Source organism: Salmo salar, unplaced genomic scaffold (genome assembly GCF_965601325.2).
Source record: "Salmo salar unplaced genomic scaffold, fSalSal1 ptg000257l, whole genome shotgun sequence".
Lineage (NCBI taxonomy): Eukaryota > Metazoa > Chordata > Actinopteri > Salmoniformes > Salmonidae > Salmo > Salmo salar.
In genome coordinates this window covers 2,592,777-2,610,405 of record NW_027675339.1, presented here as the reverse complement: position 1 = coordinate 2,610,405, position 17,629 = coordinate 2,592,777, and the positions used below count along the sequence as shown (strand labels likewise).

The window sequence follows — 17,629 nt, the reverse complement described above, 5'->3', positions numbered from 1 at the left end:
TAGTTTCTGGTAATAGGCTACACCAGCAGTCGTTATCATCAAATCAGATTTATTTATATAGCCCTTTGTACATCAGCTGGAATCTCAAAGTGCTGTACAGAAACCCAGCCTAAAACCCCAAACAGCAAGCAATGCATGTGAAAGAAGCACGGTGGCTAGGAAAAACTCCCTAGAAAGGCCAAAAACCTAGGAAGAAACCTAGAGAGGAACCAGGCTATGAGGGGTGGCCAGTCCTCTTCTGGCTGTGCCGGGTGGATATTATAACAGAACATGGTCAAGATGTTAAAATGTTCATAAATGACCAGCATGGTCAAATAATAATAATCATAGTAGTTGCCGAAGGTGCAACAAGCACGTCCGGTGAACAGGTCAGGGTTCCATAGCCGCAGGCAGAACAGTTGAAACTGGAGCAGCAGCATGGCCAGGTGGACTGGGGACAGCAAGGAGTCATCATGCCAGGTAGTCCTGAGGCATGGTCCTAGGGCTCAGGTCCTCCGAGAGAAAGAAAGAAAGAGAGAAAGAGAGAATTAGAGAGAGCATATTTAAATTCACACAGGACACCGGATAAGACAAGAGAATACTCCAGATGTAACAGACTGACCCTAGCCCCCCGACACATAAACTACTGCAGCATAAATACTGGAGGCTGAGACAGGAGGGATCAGAAGACACTGTGGCCCCATCCGATGATACCCCCGGACAGGGCCAAACAGGCAGGATATAACCCCACCCACTTTGCCAAAGCACAGCCCCCACACCACTAGAGGGATGTCTACAACCACCAACTTACCGTCCGAAGACAAGGCCGAGTAAAGCCCACAAAGATCTCCGCCATGGCACAACCCAAGGGGGGGGCGCCAACCCAGACAGGAAGACCACGTCAGTGACTCAACCCACTCAAGTGACGCACCCCTCCCATGGACGGCATGGAAGAACACCAGTAAGTCAGTGACTCAGCCCCTGTAATAGGGTTAGAGGCAGAGAGTCCCAGTGGAAAGAGGGGAACCGGCAAGGCAGAGACAGCAAGGGCGGTTCGTTGCTCCAGCCTTTCCGTTCACCTTCACACTCCTGGGCCAGACTATACTTAATCATAGGACCTACTGAAGAGATAAGTCTTCAGTAAAGACTTAAAGGTTAAGACTGAGTCTGCGTCTCTCACATGGGTAGGCAGACCATTCCATAAAAATGGAGCTCTATAGGAGAAAGCCCTGCCTCCAGCTGTTTGCTTAGAAATTCTAGGGACAATTAGGATGCCTGCGTCTTGTGACCGTAGCGTACGTGTAGGTATGTACGGCAGGACCAAATCGGAAAGATAGGTAGGAGGAAGCCCATGTAATGCTTTGTAGGTTAGCTTTGTCCTCAGATAATAAAATGCTATGGTTTCACCGTAAAGCCTATTGTAAATCGGACAATGCGGTTCGATTACCAAGATTCTAAACTAAAGAATCATGTATGACACTTGTATTTTCATGAATGTTTAATATTACGATTTTTGTATTTTGAATTTCACGCTCTGCAATTTACCGGATGTTGTCTAAGTGGAACGCTAGCAGAACACTGATCCGTAAGAAGTTAAACACTTAGTGTACAAACCCTCATTGTCAGGCTGATGGCAAAGCTAAACTTGCCAAAGAGCATTTTACTGGTTGAAGTGTTTAAGTATAAAGCAGTTGGTTTATATCACAAAGTTAAGTTGGAGATTCAAACGATCCTTACAGTTATAATCTAATAGTAGTGTGAAATGCACTCATAATCAACCTGGAAATGGAGGCTATTTTTGCAGTCAGCCTATGAGAACTCCCCTGAGATTTCCCCCATGGTGGTGAATTAGTGAATAGACACAGAGCTTAATGTGAGTTTCCTTGAGTAGCACTCCTGATCTTGTGCTGTAATATTCAGAATACATCGTGAAAAACTAAAATCTTTGCTCACCATTTTTTTCTCCTGGCAGATATACTACATCCATAACTAGGGGTTTCCTCATTACCAGATATACTACGTCCATAACTAGTGGTTTCCTCATGACCAAATATACTACATCCATAACTAGCGGTTTCCTCATTACCAGATATACTACATCCATAACTAGTGGTTTCCTCATTACCAGATATACTACATCCATAACTAGTGGTTTCCTCATTACCAGATGTAGTAATCCATAACTAGTGGTTTCCTCGTTACCAAATATACTACATCCATAACTAGTGGCTTCCTAATTACCAGATATACTACATCCATAACTAGTGTTTTCCTCATTACCAGATATACTACATCCATAACTAGTAGTTTCCTCATTACCAGATATACTACATCCATAACTAGTGGTTTCCTCATTAGCAGATATACTACATCCATAACTAGTGGTTTCCTCATTACCAGATATTCTACATCCATAACTTGCTGTTTCCTCATTAGAAGGGAGGAGTTTCTGCAACCAAATTGTGTGTGCTTTGCCCTCGTGCCGCAATTTTTGCAAACACAGAAAGGGCCTGTATTGGAGACCAAAAGTCGTCTGGCACACTGCTTAGGATTTCAACAACTTTAATAATTGATTTCTAGCCTACAATCATCAGTTTTACTACTAATGTGAAAACAAGACTAGATATGACTATTCTTGCTCATTTTAAGAAATTAAATAATTGTGACGTCAGTTGTTGTACATCATGGCTCCACTGTTGGCATCACCTTTTACAGTAGATTACCGCTGTTGTGGGCCTTTAATCATCTGTCTGACTTTGTTGTTCACACAGGAGAGAGACGTGACTATCGTGGATCCTCTGGGGAGCCTCAACAACCTCATGATGCTGACGAGGCAGAGAAGAGTCTCTCCAGATCAGAACACCTCAAGAAACACCTGCAGAGATCCACAGGGAAGAGAACTCACTGCTGCTCTGACTGTGGGAAGAGATTCACCTCCTCATCAGGCATTAAAATTCATCAGAGAATTCACACAGGAGAGAAATCTTTTAGCTGTGGTCAATGTGGGAAGAGTTTTACTTGGTCAACCAGCCTGATATCACACCAGAGAATCCACACAGGAGAGAAATCTTATAGCTGTGATCAATGTGGGAAGAGTTTTACAACATCTGACCATCTGACTCGACACCAGAGAATACACACAGGAGAGAAATCTTATAGCTGTGATCAATGTGGGAAGAGTTTTGCTTCATCTAGCCATCTGACTCAACACCAGAGAACACACACAGGAGAGAAACCTTTTAGCTGTGATCAATGTGGGAAGCGTTTTTGTCAATCTGGACAGCTGACAGTGCACCAGAGAACACACACAGGAGAGAAACCTTATAGCTGTCATCAATGTGGGAAGAGTTTTGCTGATTCTGGCTATCTGACTCGACACCAGAGAATACACACAGGAGAGAAACCTTATAGCTGTGATCAATGTGGGAAGAGTTTTACAACATCTGACCATCTGACTCGACACCAGAGAACACACACAGGAGAGAAACCTTATAGCTGTGATCAGTGTGACAAGAGATTCTCCGGTAAAAGACATCTGATCAAACATCAGAAAATACATGAGTGAGTTGTTTCATGATATCAATGAATTAATGTGACAATGTAGAATGTTTTAACATTGTAGTAGGAGTATTTTAATGATGTCACAATGTAGAACCCTAAACGTTTGTCCCCTGTTCTATTGATTTCAACATGATATGGATATTAGCCTCAGGGGGAAAATCCAGGCTCTGAATTGGAAGAGTTACTATTTATGTGATTTAATAAAAAGTGACTAACAAAAAAAGAGTTGTAACACTTACCATGTTGGTGACCCACTGGAATCAAAATGCAACACTTCAAAATGTAGCTAGCTGTTTTCTACAAATTGTCCTCTAACCAGGGATGTACACATTATTCCCAGATTCCGTGTGATTTTTGAGCTGTTAGTTTTAACAGGATGTGCAACCTCATCTCCCTCCTCTCTGCACAATTGATTTCAACATGATATCGATGAGTTGTGACAAATAAGTGTTGTTCCTTTGTTTAGGGACCCCTAAATTTAAATGCATCACTCCAAAATGTAGCTGACTGTCTTCTGCAGGTTGTCCTCTAACCAGTGAGGTAAAATATATCTCCATTTCCATGTGTTTTTTGTTTTGTTGTGTTAGTTTCAAGAGCAGATTCAACCTGATTTCCCCCCAAATGGATATAAGATTTGTGTTTTGCGTTTAGCTAGTGCGTTGCTATGGATCACAATTTATTTTGACTGCATGTTTTTCCGTATTGGAGATGAGTTTTGTTTGGGTTCCAAGGAGACGAGAGTTCTAGAAGCTAGTGGGATTTAGAAAGAGTTCTAGAAGCTAGTGGGATTTAGGAAGAGGAGAGTTCTAGAATCTAGTGAGTTTTAGGAAGACGAGTGTTCTAGAAGCTATTGGGTTTTAGGAAGAGGAGAGTTCTAGAATCTAGTGAGTTTTAGGTAGACGAGTGTTCTAGAAGCTAGTGGGATTTAGGATTCTATAGAAAGAAAAAGGAGAAACAAATAATACTATTGTATATTATTATTTAGAAATACGTGTTTTTTTCTTGTTTTTAATTGTTGACATCCAGTAGACACCATGTTTATATTGGTGAAGGTGAATCATTCTAGTTGATTATAATGTGAAATGGAAGTTGTTTTCTGTTGGTGGTGAGCAAACTTGTCCAACAAAAATATAGGATATATTTGTTGTCTTAAGGTGTTACAGGCTTTGGTTTTTCCATTTATGTTTTGAAGTTGGACTTTAGCACGTCTAGCTCGTTAGCACGTCTAGCTCGTTAGCACGTCTAGCTCGTTAGCACGTCTAGCTCGTTAGCCCGTCTAGCTCGTTAGCACGTAGGACGCACTGATTGGTGTCACCTCGTTAGTCAGTATGTGTTACACCTGTGCTGGCTTGTCCATCTCGTTAGTGGGAAGGTGTTTCACCTGAGCTGGTCCAGGTTCTATTTAAGAGTGTCTGGCCCAGTGCTCCAGTTGTCTTGATACATGTGGAGAGTCAACACCTTTAGTTGCTCCACCTTTTTGGTTTACTTCCTGTCTTTAAGTTTGGTGTGGGTTTTTATTTTGTTTTCCTCTTCTTGGGCAGATTTAGTGGGTCTCATGGTGGGTGTCTTTTAGGTCCCAGTTGTTGTTACTATTCAACTTTCAGTGGACACCCCCATAGTGTCTTTCAGAGCCCCTCCTAAAAAACAAGCTATATTTTGGGTTGGATGTTGCATCCAATTAATATTTTAATCAATGGCATTTCCTTAGAATGCTCATTAGTCTTTCAGTTGTTAGTCTTCTGTTTGTTGTTTACTAAATATTTCTGTTCATTCTCATTTTTAATTTTTTTTCCTGTGAAGCCATTGTGTTGCATCCATGTCTGAAATGTGCTGTATAAATAAAGCTGGATTTGATTTCAACAAATTAACCCAATGACTGGCCAATCAACAGACTCTTGGTATGAAAAACAGTATCACGTTTCCAGCCTGCTGAAGGCGTGGTGGAGTGGTAAACACCACCCCCGGCTCTACCAGGGGCTTGAGGTGGTCTCCCACAGCTCTGCTTATGTCATGTTCTGTGGCCTTGCTGTTCCATTTCTTGACTGTCCCTGCAACACAGAAACATTTAGTCATATTATATAAAACACTCAAAGTAATGGATATGGAGCATCTATGGCCTCAGTTACACCTGGCACCTAAATGTGACTTCTGTCATCCGATCACTCCAAACTGCATTAGATTCAGATCTACCAGGATGGGCCTTTGACATCGTCTGGATGCAGCCAGGCCACCAAATATGCATCAGCAATGTAAAGAGATGGGGTGAATGAGTGGGGAAAAGTACATTTGACACAAATGACCTTCATAATATCAAAGAACAAATGTGTGTGTCTGAGGGGAAATGAACTTTCATACAGCCAAAAGGGGTGAATATACAATATATCCTAGAAACCTGGTTAACCTCTATGGGCCGAATTTGTCCCACCTACGTAACAGCCACTTGTATCCAGTGGCGCGATTTTTGAATCGTTTGAAATACTATTACTTCAATTTCTCAAACATATGACTATTTTACAGCTATTTAAAGACAAGACTGTCGTTAATCTAACCACACTGTCCGATTTCAAAAAGGCTTTACAACGAAAGCAAAACATTAGATTATGTCAGCAGAGTGCCCAGCCAGAAATAATCAGACACCCATTTTTCAAGCTAGCATATAATGTCACAAAAACCCAGAAGACAGCTAAATGCAACACTAACCTTTGATGATCTTCATCAGATGACACACCTAGGACATTATGTTATACAATACATGCATGTTTTGTTCAATCAAGTTCATATTTATATCAAAAAACAGCTTTTTACATTAGCATGTGACGTTCAGAACTAGCATACCCCCCGCAAACCTCCGGTGAATTTACTAAATTACTCACGATAAACGTTCACAAAAAACATAACAATTATTTTAAGAATTATAGACACAGAACTCCTTTGTGCAATCGAGGTGTCCGATTTTAAAATAGCTTTTCGGTGAAAGCACATGTTGCTTATTCTGAGTAGATAGCCCAGCCATCACGGCTAGCTATTTAGACACCCACCAAGTTTAGCCCTGACCAAACTCCGATTTACTATTACAAAAGTTTGATTACCTTTGGTGTTCTTCGTCAGAATGCACTCCCAGGACTGCTACTTCAATAACAAATGTTGGTTTGGTTCAAAATAATTCATTGTTATATCCAAATAGCGGCGTTTTGTTCGTGCGTTCAAGACACTATCCGAAGTGTAAATAAGGGTCACGAGCATGGCGCATTTCGTGACAAAAGATTTCTAAATATTCCATTACCGTACTTCGAAGCATGTCAACCGCTGTTTAAAATCAATTTTTATGCAATTGTTCTCGTAAAAAAGCGATAATATTCCGACCGGGAATCTGCGTTTAGGTAAACAGACGAAAGAAAATAAAGCATGGGGTCGACTCGGGCACGAGCCTGAGTCTCACAGTACTGTGACCAGCCACTACCCAAACGCGCTACTTTTTTTCAGCCAGAGCCTGCAAAGCCACGATTCAGCTTTTTGCCGCCTTCTGAGAGCCCATGGGAGCCGTAGGAAGTGTCACGTAACAGCAGAGATCCCCTGTAATGGATAGAGATAATCAAGAAGGGCAAGAAATTGTCAGACAGGGCACTTACTGCATGGAATCTTGTCAGGTTTTGGCCTGCCATATGAGTTCTGTTATACTCACAGACACCATTCAAACAGTTTTAGAAACTTTGGAGTGTTTTCTATCCAAAGCTAATAATTACATGCATATTCTAGTTTTTATCCGGCAGTGAAAATACTGCCCCCTAGCCATAACAGGTTAACAACTCTAAATAGCTTTGGCATAGTAGGCATCAAGTCCCTTGCCAATAATGTTGCCTACAACGTTGCATACAATGTTCATTTTCATCGAACACATACTACGCCCAAGATGCCTTCAATTTGCCTAATTTATAGCCACCCCAATTTAGGATTATTTTTTAACAACGTGATGTTGCGCTCCAAAGGGATAACTTGAAATAACATGATGTAGATAATGTCACAGGCCGGCTTCAAGCCTGTGGCAAAAATGAGGGGACATCAACAACAGGTATAGGCCAATCAAAAGGTTCTTTATTGTAAAACAAAAACTATTAACTTTAAACAAAGAAAAAGGAATGAGGTGTGGAAATGTCATAATGTAGGGTGTATGTAGTGTGCATGGATAGATGAATATGTGTGTGTGAACATGACTGAGTGGAAACTAAATAAACCTACAAAGGAACAAACAAAACAGGATCATACCTGGAGGAGCAGGGGAGAGAGAGAGCAAGCCAAGCGAGAGAGGTTAGTGGAGCAGTTTGTTAAATACCCTGAGCCCAGGTGGCTCCAATCACTAACGACCCTCCTCTGCCTGTAGGAGGAACCACCCCTGCACTGCAGAGGAGGAGCCGTGACAATAATGAAATAATTAAAAGAAAAACCTGTTTATTATACACTCTTAGAAAAGAAGGTTCCTTATTGAACCAAAAAGGCTTCTATCACTTCCTTAATATATGGAATCACTAAAAGTGATATATACACTGCTCAAAAAAATAAAGGGAACACTTAAACAACACAATGTAACTCCAAGTCAATCACACTTCTGTGAAATCAAACTGTCCACTTAGGAAGCAACACTGATTGACAATACATTTCACATGCTGTTGTGCAAATGGAATAGACAACAGGTGGAAATTATAGGAAATTAGCAAGACACCCCCAATAAAGGAGTGGTTCTGCAGGTGGGGACCACAGACCACTTCTCAGTTCCTATGCTTCCTGGCTGATGTTTTGGTCACTTTTGAATGCTGGCGGTGCTTTCACTCTAGTGGTAGCATGAGACGGAGTCTACAACCCACACAAGTGGCTCAGGTAGTGCAGCTCATCCAGGATGGCACATCAATGCGAGCTGTGGCAAGAAGGTTTGCTGTGTCTGTCAGCGTAGTGTCCAGAGCATGGAGGCGCTACCAGGAGACAGGCCAGTACATCAGGAGATGTGGAGGAGGCCGTAGGAGGGCAACAACCCAGCAGCAGGACCGCTACCTCTGCCTTTGTGCAAGGAGGAGCAGGAGAAGCACTGCCAGAGCCCTGCAAAATGACCTCCAGCAGGCCACAAATGTGCATGTGTCTGCTCAAACGGTCAGAAACAGACTCCATGAGGGTGGTATGAGGGCCCGACGTCCACAGGTGGGGGTTGGGCTTACAGCCCAACACCGTGCAGGACGTTTGGTATTTGCCAGAGAACACCAAGATTGGCAAATTTGCCACTGGCGCCCTGTGCTCTTCACAGATGAAAGCAGGTTCACACTGAGCACGTGACAGACGTGACAGAGTCTGGAGACGCCGTGGAGAACGTTCTGCTGCCTGCAACATCCTCCAGCATGACCGGTTTGGCGGTGGGTCAGTCATGGTGTGGGGTGGCATTTCTTTGGGGGGCCCCACAGCCCTCCATGTGCTCGCCAGAGGTAGCCTGACTGCCATTAGGTACCGAGATGAGATCCTCAGACCCCTTGTGAGACTATATGCTGGTGCGGTTGGCCCTGGGTTCCTCCTAATGCAAGACAATGCTAGACCTCATGTGGCTGGAGTGTGTCAGCAGTTCCTGCAAGAGGAAGGTATTGATGCTATGGACTGGCCCGCCCGTTCCCCAGACCTGAATCCAATTGAGCACATCTGGGACATCATGTCTCGCTCCATCCACCAACGCCATGTTGCACCACAGACTGTCCAGGAGTTGGCGGATGCTTTAGTCCAGGTCTGGGAGGAGATCCCTCAGGAGACCATCCGCCACCTCATCAGGAGCATGCCCAGGCGTTGTAGGGAGGTCATACAGGCACGTGGAGGCCACACACACTACTGAGCCTCATTTTGACTTGTTTTAACCTCTATGGGCTAGGTGGGACGCTAGCGTGCCACCCGTGGTGCACTCCATCAACAGCAGGTGCATTTCAAGAGCGGCAAATTTGAATCCAAATAAATGTCAAAATTCAAATTTTTCAAAAATACAACTATTTTACACCATTTGAAAGATAAACATCTCCTTAATCTAACCACGTTTTACGATTTCAAAAAGGTTTTACGGCGAAAGCATAAATTTAGAGTATGTTAGGACAGTACATTTACAAGAGTTGTGTGTAATGTTTTGTCAAGTCAAAGACAGGGTCACCAAAACCATAAAACCAGCTAAAATGATGCACTAACCTTTTACAATCTCCATCAGATGACACTCCTAGGACATTATGTTAGACAATGCATGCATTTTTAGTTCTATCAAGTTGATATTTATATCCAAAAACAGCGTTTTACTATGGCATTGATGTTGAGGAAATCGTTTCCCTCCAATAACCGGCAGTCAAGTCAGCGTCACAAATTAAATAATTAAAATTAGAAAACATTGGTAAAATATTATATTGTCATTTAAAGAATTATAGATTTACATCTCTTGAACGCAATCAACTTGCCAGATTTAAAAATAACCTTACTGGGAAATCACACTTTGCAATAATCTGAGCACTGCGCCCAGAAAAATACGCGTTGCGATACAGACTAGACGTCATGTTGGGGAGATCTAAAATCGAAAATACTATGTAAATAATCCATTACCTTTGATTCTCTTCATCAGATGTCACTTCCAGGTATCACAGGTCCATTACGAATGTAGTTTTGTTCAAAAAAGCTCATCATTTATGTCCAAAAATCTCCGTCTTGTTAGCACATGATCTAAGCCAGCCGGACTTCTCGTCATGAACGAGGGGAAAAAATATATTTACGTTCGTTCAAACATGTCAAACGTTGTATAGCATAAATCATTAGGGCCTTTTTTAACCAGAACATGAATAATATTCAAGGTGGACGAATGCATACTCTTTTATAACGTATTGGAACGAGGGTACCCAACATGAACTCGCGCGCCAGGTGTCTAATGGGACATCATCGTTCCATGGCTCTTGTTCGGTCAGATCTCCCTCCAGAAGACTCAAAACACTTTGTAAAGGCTGGTGACATCTAGTGGAAGCAATAGGAAGTGCCAAAATATTCCTCAGCCCCTGTGTTTTTCAATGGGATAGGTTTAAAGTCAATACAACACATCAGGTATCCACTTCCTGTCAGAAAATGTCTCAGGGTTTTGCCTGCCAAATGAGTTCTGTTATACTCACAGACACCATTCAAACAGTTTTAGAAACTTTAGAGTGTTTTCTATCCATATATAATAAGTATATGCATATTCTAGTTACTGGGTAGGATTAGTAACCAGATTAAATCGCGTACATTTTTTTTATCCAGACGTGCAAATGCTGCCCCCTAGCCCTAACAGGTTAACCTCTTACATCTAGACGTTCCGCTAGCGGAACACCTGCTCCAATATCCAATGATAGGCGTGGCGCGAATTACAAATTCCTCAAAAATACAAAAACTTCAATTTTTCAAACATATGACTATTTCACAGCATTTTAAAGATAAGACTCTCCTTTATCTAACCACACTGTCTGATTTCAAAAAGGCTTTACAGCGAAAGCAAAACATTAGATTATGTCAGCAGAGTACCAACCCAGAAATAATCAGACACCCATTTTTCAAGCTAGCATATAATGTCACAAAAACCCAGAAGACAGCTAAATGCACCACTAACCTTTGATGATCTTCATCAGATGACACACCTAGGACATTATGTTATACAATACATGCATGTTTTGTTCAATCAAGTTCATATTTATATCAAAAAACAGCTTTTTACATTAGCATGTGACGTTCAGAACTAGCATACCCCCCGCAAACTTCTGGGGAATTTGCTAACAATTTACTAAATTACTCACGATAAACGTTCACAAAAAGCATAACAATTATTTTAAGAATTATAGATACATAACTCCTCTATTCACTTGATATGTCCTATTTTAAAATAGCTTTTTGGTGAAAGCACATTTTGCAATATTCTAAGTACATAGCCCAGGCATCACGGGCTAGCTATTTAGACACCCGGCAAGTTTAGCACTCACCAATATCAGATTTACTATTATAAAAGTTTGATTACCTTTTGTTGTCTTCGTCAGAATGCACTCCCAGGACTGCTACTTCAATAACAAATGTTGGTTTGGTCCAAAATAATCCATCGTTATATCCGAATAGCGGCGTTTTGAAATGGTAAAGAAGGGTCATGCGCATGGCGCAATTCGTGACAAAAAAAATCTAAATATTCCATTACCGTACTTCGAAGCATGTCAACCGCTGTTTAAAATACATTTTTATGCCATTTTTCTCGTAAAAAGCGATAATATTCCGACCGGGAATGTCCATTTAGCTAAACAGAGGAATGAAAACAAACCTTTCAGTCGACGCGGCCACATGCCTGAGTCTCACAGTACTGTAACCAGCCACTACCCAAACGCGCTACTTTGTTTCAGAGAGTTGGTGCCACGGTGCTCAATAGAACTAATAGGAGCTGGCAGGGTGAAAAATGACCTAAAATAAGGCTTGTTGTTTCACTATAACTTCACAACTAGGGACATAAGGTAATATTATGAAACTGAGCTCCATGGTGGATGCAATGAACTCGTTTTTATCAGAAAAAACAAACATTGTTAAAAGTGTCATGTGTCTAGCCTACTTGAGGAACCCCGAAAATAATATTAAAAAGTTCGGTCCTTGAAAACAGAGGGGTTAAACATTAAAGTTACCATCCATCTAGTGAAGAGAGGAGAACTGGACAGAGGTAGCCAGCATCCATCAACGAGAGAGGGAGGATAGGATAACTAGGATGCTACTGGTAGAGTAGCTAGCTAGCTTACCTAGCTGTACCGACCAGCGAGGATAACTAGGATGCTGCTGGTAGAGTAGCTAGCTAGTTTACCTAGCTGTACCGACTAGCTAGGATAACTAGGATGCTGCTGGTAGAGTAGCTAGCTAGCTTACCTAGCTGTACCAATTAGCTAGGATAACTAGGATGCTGCTGGTAGAGTAGCTAGCTAGCTTACCTAGCTGTACCGACTAGCTAGGATAACTAGGATGCTGCTGGTAGAGTAGCTAGCTAGCTTACTGAGCTGTACCAACTAGCTTGGCTAGCTAGCAGGTCGTTCGTCTGTCCCTCATCTCGATGATGATGACGACTCCGGTGAACCATAAAATTAAACAAGGATAGAGAGTGAAAAGGATCTGGCTACACTCATACTGTCCCTGACCATTAAGCAAAAAGCAAATTGAACAATAAACTTCGGCGTTACAACACTGTAACAAACTCCGTCGTTATTCCCCAAGATCACCTCAGCCAACTCTGCGCATAACCGGACAATATTCTTGGCGCCACACCTGACGGTGACGCGGACAGTTCTGTACGGGGACGGGAACAGTTCCAGAACGCGGACATGAGCAGTGCAACACAATCAACTAAACCCAGTCTTTACAGTGGGTTACATTAGTAATATTCATTTTTTATTATTATGTTAATTAACCTGTTATGGCTAGGGGGCAGTATTTTCACGGCTGGATAAAAAAAAAACCCGATTTAATCTGGTTACTACTCCTGCCCAGTAACTAGAATATGCATATAATTATTGGCTTTGGATAGAAAACACCCTAAAGTTTCTAAAACTGTTTGAATGGTGTCTGTGAGTATAACAGAACTCATTTGGCAGGCAAAAACCTGACAAGGTTTCAGGCAGGAAGTGGCCTGTCTGACAAGGTGTCGTTCTTCTTGTCTCTGTTTATTGAAGAGTGAGGATCTTAGCTGTCCCGTGACACTTCCTACGGCTGCCATAGGGTCTCAGAAGGCGGTAAAAAGCTGAATCGTGGCTTTGCAGGCTCTGGCTGAAAAAAAGTAGCGCGTTTGGGTAGTGGCTGGTTACAGTACTGAGAGACTCAGGCTCGTGCCCGCGTCGACCGAAAGCTTTGTTTACTTTCCTCTGTTTAGCTAAAAGGAGATTCCCGGTCGGAATATTATCGCTTTTTTACGAGAAAAATGGCATAAAAATGGATTTTAAACAGCGGTTGACATGCTTCGAAGTACGGTAATGGAATATTTAGATTTTTTTTGTCACGAATTGCGCCATGCGCACGACCCTGATTTACCATTTCAGATAGTGTCTGGGACGCACGAACAAAACGCCGCTATTCGGATATAACGATGGATTATTTTGGACCAAACCAACATTTGCTATTGAAGTAGCAGTCCTGGGAGTGCATTCTGACGAAGACAACAAAAGGTAATCAAACTTTTATAATAGTAAACCTGATATTGGTGAGTGCTAAACTTGCCGGGTGTCTAAATAGCTAGCCCGTGATGCCTGGGCTATGTACTTAGAATATTGCAAAATGTGCTTTCACCAAAAAGCTATTTTAAAATCGGACCTATCGAGTGCATAGAGGAGTTCTGTATCTATAATTCTTAAAATAATTGTTATGCTTTTTGTGAACGTTTATCGTGAGTAATTTAGTAAATTCTTAGTGAATTCGCCCGAAGTTTGCGGGGGGTATGCTAGTTCTGAACGTCACATGCTAATGTAAAAAGCTGGTTTTTGATATAAATATGAACTTGATTGAACAAAACATGCATGTATTGTATAACATAATGTCCTAGGTGTGTCATCTGATGAAGATCATCAAAGGTTAGTGGTGCATTTAGCTGTCTTCTGGGTTTTTGTGACATTATATGCTAGCTTGAAAAATGGGTGTCTGATTATTTCTGGCTTGGTACTCTGCTGACATAATCTAATGTTTTGCTTTCGTTGTAAAGCCTTTTTGAAATCGGACAGTGTGGTTAGATAGAGGAGAGTCTTATCTTTAAAATGCTGTGAAATAGTCATATGTTTGAAAAATTGAAGTTTTTGTATTTTTGAAGAATTTGTAATTCGCGCCACGCGATATTGGAGCAGTTGTTCCGCTAGCGGAACGTCTAGATGTAAGAGGTTAAAGTAACATTCTCACAACATACTGCACTTGTTTTATCCTGTTTTAGATGTATCCTCTGTTTAAACATTTAAACTCTTAAATAATTAAAATTAGAAAACATTGGTAAAATAATATATTGTCATTTAAAGAATTATAGATTTACATCTCTTGAACGCAATCAACTTGCCAGATTTAAAAATAACCTTACTGGGAAATCACACTTTGCAATAATCTGAGCACTGCGCCCAGAAAAATACGCGTTGCGATACAGACTAGACGTCATGTTGGGGAGATCTAAAATCGAAAATACTATGTAAATAATCCATTACCTTTGATTCTCTTCATCAGATGTCACTTCCAGGTATCACAGGTCCATAACGAATGTAGTTTTGTTCAAAAAAGCTCATCATTTATGTCCAAAAATCTCCGTCTTGTTAGCACATGATCTAAGCCAGCCGGACTTCTCGTCATGAACGAGGGGAAAAAATATATTTACGTTCGTTCAAACATGTCAAACGTTGTATAGCATAAATCATTAGGGCCTTTTTTAACCAGAACATGAATAATATTCAAGGTGGACGAATGCATACTCTTTTATAACGTATTGGAACGAGGGTACCCATCATGAACTCGCGCGCCAGGTGTCTAATGGGCCATCATCGTTCCATGGCTCTTGTTCGGTCAGATCTCCCTCCAGAAGACTCAAAACACTTTGTAAAGGCTGGTGACATCTAGTGGAAGCAATAGGAAGTGCCAAAATATTCCTCAGCCCCTGTGTTTTTCAATGGGATAGGTTTAAAGGTAATACAACACATCAGGTATCCACTTCCTGTCCGAAAATGTCTCAGGGTTTTGCCTGCCAAATGAGTTCTGTTATACTCACAGACACCATTCAAACAGTTTTAGAAAATTTAGGGTGTTTTCTATCCATATGTAATAAGTATATGCATATTCTAGTTACTGGGTAGGAGTGGTAACCAGATTAAATCGGGTATGTTTTTTTATCCAGCCGTGTCAATACTGCCCCCTAGCCCTAACAGGTTAAAATCAATTTTTATGCAATTTATCTCGTAAAAAAGCGATAATATTCTGACCGGGAATCTGCGTTTCGGTAAATAGAGGGGAAAAAAGAAAGACGGGGGCGACCAGTGCACGCGCCTAAGCCCACTGTCCCCTGATCGGCCACTTGACAAAGGCGATAATGTGTTTCAGCCTGGGGCTGGAATGACGACATTCAGCTTTTTCCCGGGCTCTGAGAGCCTATGGGAGCCGTGGGAAGTGTCACGTTACCGCAGAGATCCTTTGTTTTTGGAAAGAGATGTCATAGAAAGCCAATAAATGGTCAGACAGGCCACTTCCTGTAAAGGAATCTCTCAGGTTTTTGCCTGCCATATGAGTTTTGTTATACTCACAGACACCATTCAAACAGTTTTAGAAACTTTAGGGTGTTTTCTATCCATATCTAATAACTATATGCATATTCTAGTTACTGGGTAGGAGTAGTAACCAGATGAAGTCGGGTACGTTTTTTATCCGGCGGTGTAAATACTGCCCCCTAGCCCTAAGAGCTTAACACAGTGTCCAAAGAATGGCCAGAAGTATACAGAATGGGGTCGTCTGCGTAGAGGTGGATCAGAGATTCACCAGCAGCAAGAGCGACATCATTGATGTATACAGAGAAAAGAGTTGGCCCAATATGGCTCCCACAATCAGACAGCTCAGACTGACCAGTACCCCTGTAAAGCCCCACCCCCTCCCGGAGAATATATCACTGGCTAGAGGCCAACCCACACTTTCACTTCTATGAACGCACACAGTGAGGATCGGGCGGGTTGGGGAATCTTTGTTAGCGAGGTAACCCCCGAACCTTATTGGTATTCGGTTCTTCTCCTAACTCTGTGATTGTTCGACAGTGTCAGTGTGTCTTACCCTCCCGCAATGTGTGATATGAACACAGGTAGCTCTTTCAGCTTTTCTCACCGCAAAGGCTATTACCAGGAACACTTGTATGGGCCCTCCCACCGTGGCTGCTTCCAGTTCTTTTCTCCTCAGGGACTGGATCCACACCCAGTCTCCTGGTTGGATTGAGTGAATCATCTTCTCCTGTAATTCACCTGTTGGACACAAAGTCTCGGACATACGGGTTTGGTTAACCATGTGTTCTGTTAGTATATCTTCAACTTCTATGTCTACCTGTTCTGGCCTCCCTAACTCTGGCATTCTATATGGGTTACCTGATCACCTAAAATGTAATCCATTATTTAAAGAGATAGATCCTAGTAAACCAACTACCCTAATCGTGTCCACCCAGTAAGTTGGGACCGCTTCTTCCCATTTAATATACTTATCTATTATAAAAAAGGTTTTTTTAATTAAGTAGTTCGTTATCCAATAGGCCACAAAGTGTTTCCGAACCTGCTCTACTATCCCCCCTGTTGACACATGGCTCTGCCCATGTGTCAATCTTGCCGCATCTCTAAACAATGACTTAGGTAGTATTGGTAACTTACCATGATACCAAATATCGTCCTTATATAAATTGCTCCTAACTTCTCCCATTTCGAAATCCCTTTCACTGGTGCTCTAGACTGACAATTTTAATATATGTTTTAATTTAATTTATGTTTTTTGTGAACGTTTTTATCGTGAGTAATTTAGTAAATTCACCGGAAGTTTCGGTGGGTATGCTAGTTCTGAACATCACATGCTAATGTAAAAAGCTGGTTTTTGATATAAATATGAATGTGATTGAACAAAACATGCATGTATTGTATAACATAATGTCCTAGGAGTGTCATCTGATGAAGATCAAAGGTTAGTGCTGCATTTAGCTGTGGTTTTGGTTTTTGTGACATTATATGCTAGCTTGAAAAATGGGTGTGTGATTATTTCTGGCTGGGTACTCTCCTGACATAATCTAATGTTTTGCTTTCGTTGTAAAGCCTTTTTCAAATCGGACAATGTGGTTAGATAAAGGAGAGTCTTGTCTTTAAAATGGTGTAAAATAGTCATATGTTTGAAAAATTGAAGTTTTTGGATTTTCGAGGAGTTTGTAGTTCGCGCCACGCCCTATCTTTGGATATTGGAGCGGTGTTCCGCTAGCGGAACATCTAGATGTAAGAGGTTATTAAGTCAATCTGCTTTCAGTGTAAGAGCTTCCCCTTTCTGGAATACCCTGCCATTAGACACACACTACTGTGATTAAGGT

General features: G+C 41.6%; 1 protein-coding gene across 1 annotated transcript; it reads left to right on the top strand.

Annotated features, from left to right (window-relative positions):
* The first annotated feature begins 1,527 nt into the window (after positions 1-1,527).
* On the top strand, positions 1,528-5,414 carry LOC145867233 (uncharacterized). Its single transcript, XM_082971309.1, has 2 exons — positions 1,528-1,564; positions 2,751-5,414. Exons 1-2 carry the CDS (start codon positions 1,528-1,530, stop codon positions 3,542-3,544), a joined length of 831 nt encoding a protein of 276 aa, XP_082827435.1. The 3' UTR covers positions 3,545-5,414.
* The last annotated feature ends 12,215 nt before the right edge of the window (positions 5,415-17,629 follow it).